This window comes from Otolemur garnettii, unplaced genomic scaffold (assembly GCF_000181295.1).
Source record: "Otolemur garnettii isolate 467f Iridium unplaced genomic scaffold, OtoGar3 scaffold00041, whole genome shotgun sequence".
Lineage (NCBI taxonomy): Eukaryota > Metazoa > Chordata > Mammalia > Primates > Galagidae > Otolemur > Otolemur garnettii.
Window position 1 is genome coordinate 8,049,993 of NW_003852436.1, and position 6,169 is coordinate 8,056,161.

The 6,169-nt window shown below is 43.5% G+C and overlaps 1 protein-coding gene across 3 annotated transcripts in view; it reads right to left on the bottom strand.

Moving 5' to 3' along the window:
* Window positions 1–6,169, bottom strand: part of NR3C2 (nuclear receptor subfamily 3 group C member 2) — a 335,410-nt gene that overhangs the window by 28,854 nt on the left and 300,387 nt on the right. For all 3 annotated transcript variants that reach the window (XM_023513433.1, XM_023513434.1, XM_023513432.1), the window contains exon 7: window positions 2,670–2,800. In XM_023513433.1, coding sequence (XP_023369201.1) covers window positions 2,670–2,800 — 131 coding nt within the window. The remainder of the gene's footprint in view (window positions 1–2,669; window positions 2,801–6,169) is intronic.

The following is a 6,169-nucleotide window of genomic DNA, read 5'->3' on the forward strand; positions in this document are numbered from 1 at the left end:
CTGGGCGTTACCAGTGAGGAATGGTGGGGCCTGTGGCAAACTGGAGAGAACATGCCCTGCCCCGGGCAGTCAAATTCAATGAAAATAAAACAAAACAAAAAGGCCAAAAGCAACCCAAAAATCCTGTGCTGGCCAAACAAAACACAGCTGTGAACTCTTGGCCCCATCTCCCCACCAGGGCTGCGGTTTGCCCCCCTCCGCCCGCTGCGGAGTCTGAGATTCTGCCCACTGGGCACTGCCACGCTCCCGCTGCCATCCTGTGCCACCTAACTGAAACATTCCTGGGAGGAGCTCAGACAGCAGTGGAGGAGACGTCCCAGGCCTTCAGTTTGAATCCTAGAGACCAATCGCACTTGGGCATCTACATTTTGTCAACTTTAGAACACGACCATCAACCTCCCGGGGTTATTTTAAGCACTAAATTAGATAATATTTCAGAAAACACTTTGCACACGGAGAGGTGCTGAGCATAAGTGAAGCAGGATGATTATCCCCAGTCACCACTGTATCCCCTCTTCCTGCTCTCATCACTGCCTGATTCCCGCTCCCTGTCGCAGGCCCAGGTCTCCTCTGCTGGGACTGACCACTGATCTCCTTTCCCCCATTCTGTCCTGACCACAATGGCTCTCCTGAAGGCTGACCCTTTCCCCACGCCTCTGGTTTGGAGGCCCAGGAGTTGCACAGGGAAAGGACCAGACCCTCGTTTTTGCTTCCAGCCCCTCAGTGGCACCTCCCCTCTCCTGACGCCCACACCACCTGCTGTGGCATTCCTACTGGCTCTTGACATACAGAACATTTCTCAGTTTCCTCAATGGCCATGGCACTTGTCTCCAGAGTTTTCCGCTTGGTGCTGTCCCCTGTCATCATTCTGGGTCTTGCCCCCTTCTGATGGAGCTTCCTCAGATTCTTTCCCCTCTGAAAATTCCTATGCCGCTGTCTGAGGAACAAGTGTGCAACATCCTGGCCAGGGCTGATCTTGTCCTCTCTCGTCTCCTCGGGCACTTTACACCATCAACTTCTTTCTTCCAACACATGGTTCCAGAAGTTGAAAAAAGCTTCCCATTAGGCTACAAGTTCCTGGCATTCTGGCACAGTCCCATGCCATTAGGTCAACCCCAGTATCCTTTAGTCAGTGTTCCCAGCTTTCTCTGTGGACGCCATGCTGTTTGTCAGGCATACCCCCTTTCAGAAACTCAACCCTGGCTTCCAAAACCAAACACGCTCCCAGTTTCTCTGCCTCCTCTTGTGGTGCTGTCTCTGGCCCTTCAGCCTCTGCCAACCCTCCTTTCACACCCTCTCTACGGGCTCTTTCCTCTTCTTTCTGTACCAAGGTACCCCACTAACCGCTAAAGTTTACATCATGGTTTTTTCTCAGGATAATTTCAAATTTATATATCTCAATATCCAAACCTGTCTTCAGTGTTCCAGTCCCCAGTTTTTCCCCCCTTTTGGCCAACTCTATCAGAATACAGAGTTGGCATCAATAAATTAACCCATCTAAAACAGACCTCATCTTAACACATCTTAACCTCATCTGCTCCAAGCCTCGACATTAACATATTTCCATCAACGGCAGAGCTACTGAGCTAGTGATTTCTCTGTGCTTAAAACCTGTATTGCTTCTGACCTGCAGCATTTTCACTTCCCCTTCCAGGCAGGTGTCAGACCGACTCTGCAATGCCTCGAGTCCACCTGCTCCTGGCCGCCATAGCACCTGGCACCATGAACCAAGCTGTTATTTCAATACCTCCCAGCAGGACTCCGTGCTTTCAGTCAGGCAAAGGTCTCCGACTGTCTCTTCCCTTCTCTTCTCCCTCCCCTTGAGTCCCCCCCACTATCAGCTATGTCCTCTTAAAGCCACAAGACACAGCTCTGATGTCATCCCACTGCTCAAACCCTTCAGTGTTATACTTCCCTGCCTGCCTGATAAGGTCCAGATTTCTTCAATAGGCATTGAATAATCTGGTACAATCTATATCCCAAACTTATTCCCTAAATAAATACATCAATAAAATAAAAACTAAAAACTGAAAGGCAAAACAAGCTCCCCACCCCCTGGAACTACATGCCACGGCCTGAACATGCTTTCTCACACCCCCACACCCACTCACACTGCTCCCTGACAGCACGATGTCACAGCACTCCTGTCCGGTCCTCAACCCTAGGAAAGCCCACCTAGATCCAGCTGCACTCTGGTTCCCTACCAGATCCCCAGAACCGATGGGCTCTTCCCTTCTATAAGCCACCATGATACTAGTGCCTCTAGCATAGTAAACAATCCCTTTCCACATATATCAAAGATGTCTTAGAACTTGGTTTATTCATATAAGCTCCCTGAAGTTAGAGACTGTGCTTCATTAACCCTTGTGTTTCCTGACCTGCCCGATCTTACCATACACATAACAGACACCTAATAAATATTTACTTGTATGGATGGGCGAAGTATGGAAAGACTGAAGGAATATGCCCTTTCTGTACGCCCAAAATGTCATACTCTGCAAGTAACCTAGTTCCTCAAGGCCAAAACCTTCCTCCCATTTCTTCATGCTTTTTGTTTTTGTTTGGGTTTTTTTTTTGTACCATCACCTGAACACTATAAATAGGCTACCCTCGTACAGGGGAGATGATCTGACAGTGTAGAACGAGTGTCGGGGCAGACATCAATTTACTTGTGCTCAGTAGCAGCAAGACTTTCATTATGGTGTACTCTTCAAAGGTAAGCTGCAGTCGGACGAACTGAAGGCTGATTTGGTGCATCCCCTGGCACAGTTCGTACATGGCAGACTGATGCATCTTCTCTCTGCAAAGGAAAAGAGGACAATGTCTGAGAATGCAAGATTCACTGTCAGACCCAGCCTGGCAGCCCGAGGCAGCTTAGTAAGTGATCTGAGTCAGAATTTTCCTTTTGGCTTCAACATGGAACAGATGTGTATTTAAAAGACAAGTTAGATGCCTTTCATAGTGATTGGTAAACTGCTTCTAGACACTGCTGGGTCATTTACGAGGAACCTGTAAGAACGTGTCAGAAGTGCTGAAACCAGTCTTTTCAAAACGTGCCATGATAATTTTATGTCAAGAGTAATGTGGTGTGTGTTGTAGTGAGCTCATCCATAAAGCAGAGGGGCTGCGGTGACGGGGGGGCAAAGCCCTTAGACTCTTGTTCCTTTGTGCCCACAGATACTAAGCCCTTACTATTTGGAAAGGACTGGGCTAGATGTCGGGATCTGAGAAAAGTGATGGCCTGTTTCTGTACGGGCTTTCCATACAGAGGTCCTGGGACATGTCTGTCAACTATGTGTAGCAATGCAATCTCTCTGATAGAGAGATTGAGACGTGGGAGTTTAGCACAATATATACAAATGTTTCCACACAAAACCAACCAATCCTCTGCCCCTATCAGCTAAATGTTTCCATAAAATCCAGGGTTCTATAACAACAGAAGTCCTTATTTTCTCTTTCCTTGAGAAGCAAGGCATCACTTTGTTTTTTAGATGTTTTCCCTCAAAGTAACCAGCCTTTTGAGGGGCCCTGGGTAAGACTGTACAAAGTGAAAAATAGACCATTAGTGAAAAACGGTAAAGGACTTGGCGAAGGCCAAAGAAATAAAAATAGAGTGGTGATGGCAAATTCGTTTCTGAGGATGACACGGGAACGAAACCTCGAGAGACCTCTTCCAGGGCTCCCTTCAACAAGCAGCAATCTCTTGTATCTCAACTCCAAAGGCCCCTTCTGGAGAACACAGAGTGAAGCACGGCGCGCTTTTCTCTACATTACCATGATTCCTATGCCTAGAAGCCATTTTTAATTAAGGAAATATAAACACCCACACACTAATCACAGGAGCACAGTGCTCTACCGTCCAGAATTAACAACACCAGCAAATGCTATTATTTCTGCCATGTGTGTGTCAGTTTTTTAAAATTTAAACATAGCAGAGTTAACACTCTGTCTTCACCCTGGTCCCATCCATCTTGTCTTCATTTAAGAAAGGAACCACTCCTCTGGGGAAATGATCATTTCCTCTCAGAGGTGTATATTTCTTTCTTTTTCTTCCCCCTCCCCCCCCTTTTTTGAGACAATGCGGCTTCAGATGTGTGTATTTTACCACACATGTATGTATCTATAAAAACAGCATACAGTATTGCTTTGTTTTATGTAAATTTGAAATTAGATATGCATATCGTTCTGCAATTTATTTTTATTCAACGTGTAATTCTGAGCTGTATCTATTTTAATGCAGGTAACTCTAAGTTAATTTGTCTGAACTGCTTCAAGCTTCATCTGTTTGAATAGATCACAATTTACATACTTATTCCACTACTGATGGATACGGGGTTGTTTCCTCTGTATTGCTATGACACCTGATACCCGAGGGACATCCTCGAGCATTTCTGTAGGATGCAGGATGGAAACAGACCCGATGAGCCGCAGATCTGTGCATGTCCTCTGCAGATCTGTGCACGCCCTCTGCTGTCAGGCCCAGGAGCAGGGCTCAAGAGCGCCCTGACTCCACATCCAATGTGGATGCTCCTCATTATCCAATTTGAATTTTCTTCCATCGCATATGGGTTGAAAGGGTAGCCACTGCTGCTTTTATTTCTATCGTCCCCAGTAGATTCAACACTTTTTTTGAACGTTGACCATTTGGGTTTCTTCTTTGGTGACTTTTTTCCTTCTATCACTAAATAGTATCGTTTTTATTCCTTTTTTTTTTTTTTTGGCCTAAAAGTTTTGTTTGATCTTCATATTGGTTTTTGTCCTTTCTCTTTCTTTTTCTTGTTCTCTTTAAACTTTTTCTGGCATCACCCCCTCTCCATTTCCCTTAATCCCTTAGTTTCAAATGCCCCACAGGATTATACTTCACACATGTAAATTATCAATAGCAAAAAGCTGGAATAAAAAAAAATCTAAGAGTCACTGTATTTTAATTGCTTGGTTTAATCTGTCTTCATTTGTCATGATTATTCATAGTTGGATTTTCCTTACCATTTTAACTCTCTTTCCTCCCTCTTTCCCTTCTTTCTACTTTCTTTCTTTTTATTGAATTGATGCCGCCTTTTAATCCCTTCCCTCTAATGGGATTTACGAAGTATACATTCTTGTTTTGTACTTTAATTATTTTTTTTAATTATTATTCTTAAGTTATGGACTTGCACACTTAAAGATCTGAAGTTAATCAACAGCTTCCCCACGAGACACAGAAACTATTCAGGATACTTTCTCTTTAGCCTACTGATTCCGATTTTCCATGTTCTTTAGTATTTACACTTTAACTCACTTTTAAAATAGTCTTTGTAACACACACACTCCACGTCAGTTTAGATTTACTGATGTGTTTCTCTGACTACCATTACTTCTTGCACTTTACTCCTCTGAGTTCAACTTTTTACTTATTTAAGAACATTTTTTAATAATCCTTTCAGCAGTGGTCTCATTTTGTCTGACAATGTGTTTATTTCACATTTATTCTTGGATGAGGTTTAAAAGGCATAGATTTGTAGCTTGACAAGTAATTTCCTTTGGCACTTTGAAGATAGTATTCCACTCTACCTGTGCCGTAGGGGTTGTTTTTGGAAGTTTCCTGTTACTCTAATTGCCAATCTCTCATAGGTAATGTGCATTTTCTTTCTGGTAGCTTTAAACATTTTTCTCTATTTGACGCTTACAGTTTCATCATGAGGCACCTAGGTACAGACTGGTTTTCATTTTCCTGTTCAGGACGCCATGTCCTTATTCAATTGGAAGAGGTTAAGTATTCCTTCAGTTCTGACATGTTTTTAGCCATTGTTTCTATTTATTTTATTTTTCTCTTCTTTTAGAGACAGAGCCTCACTTTGCCATCCTCTGTAGAGTACTATACTGTGTCACAGCTCACAGCAACCTCCAGCTCCTGGACTTAGGTGATTCTCTTGCCTCAGCCTCCCGAGTAGCTGTTTAGCCATTGTTTCTTCAAATATCACCCCCATTCCATGGTTGAACTCCAATTGGCAATATGTTGGACCTTCTTTCTTTGCCTTCTACATTAACCTTCCTTTCATATTTTCTTTTTGTATGTTTGTACTGCATTCTAGGTGATTCTCTCAGATCTATTTCCAATTAAATACTTCTTCCTCCTGGGATGTGTTGAATATACTGTTGAATATAGTGTTTTAATTTTTTTTTTTTTTTT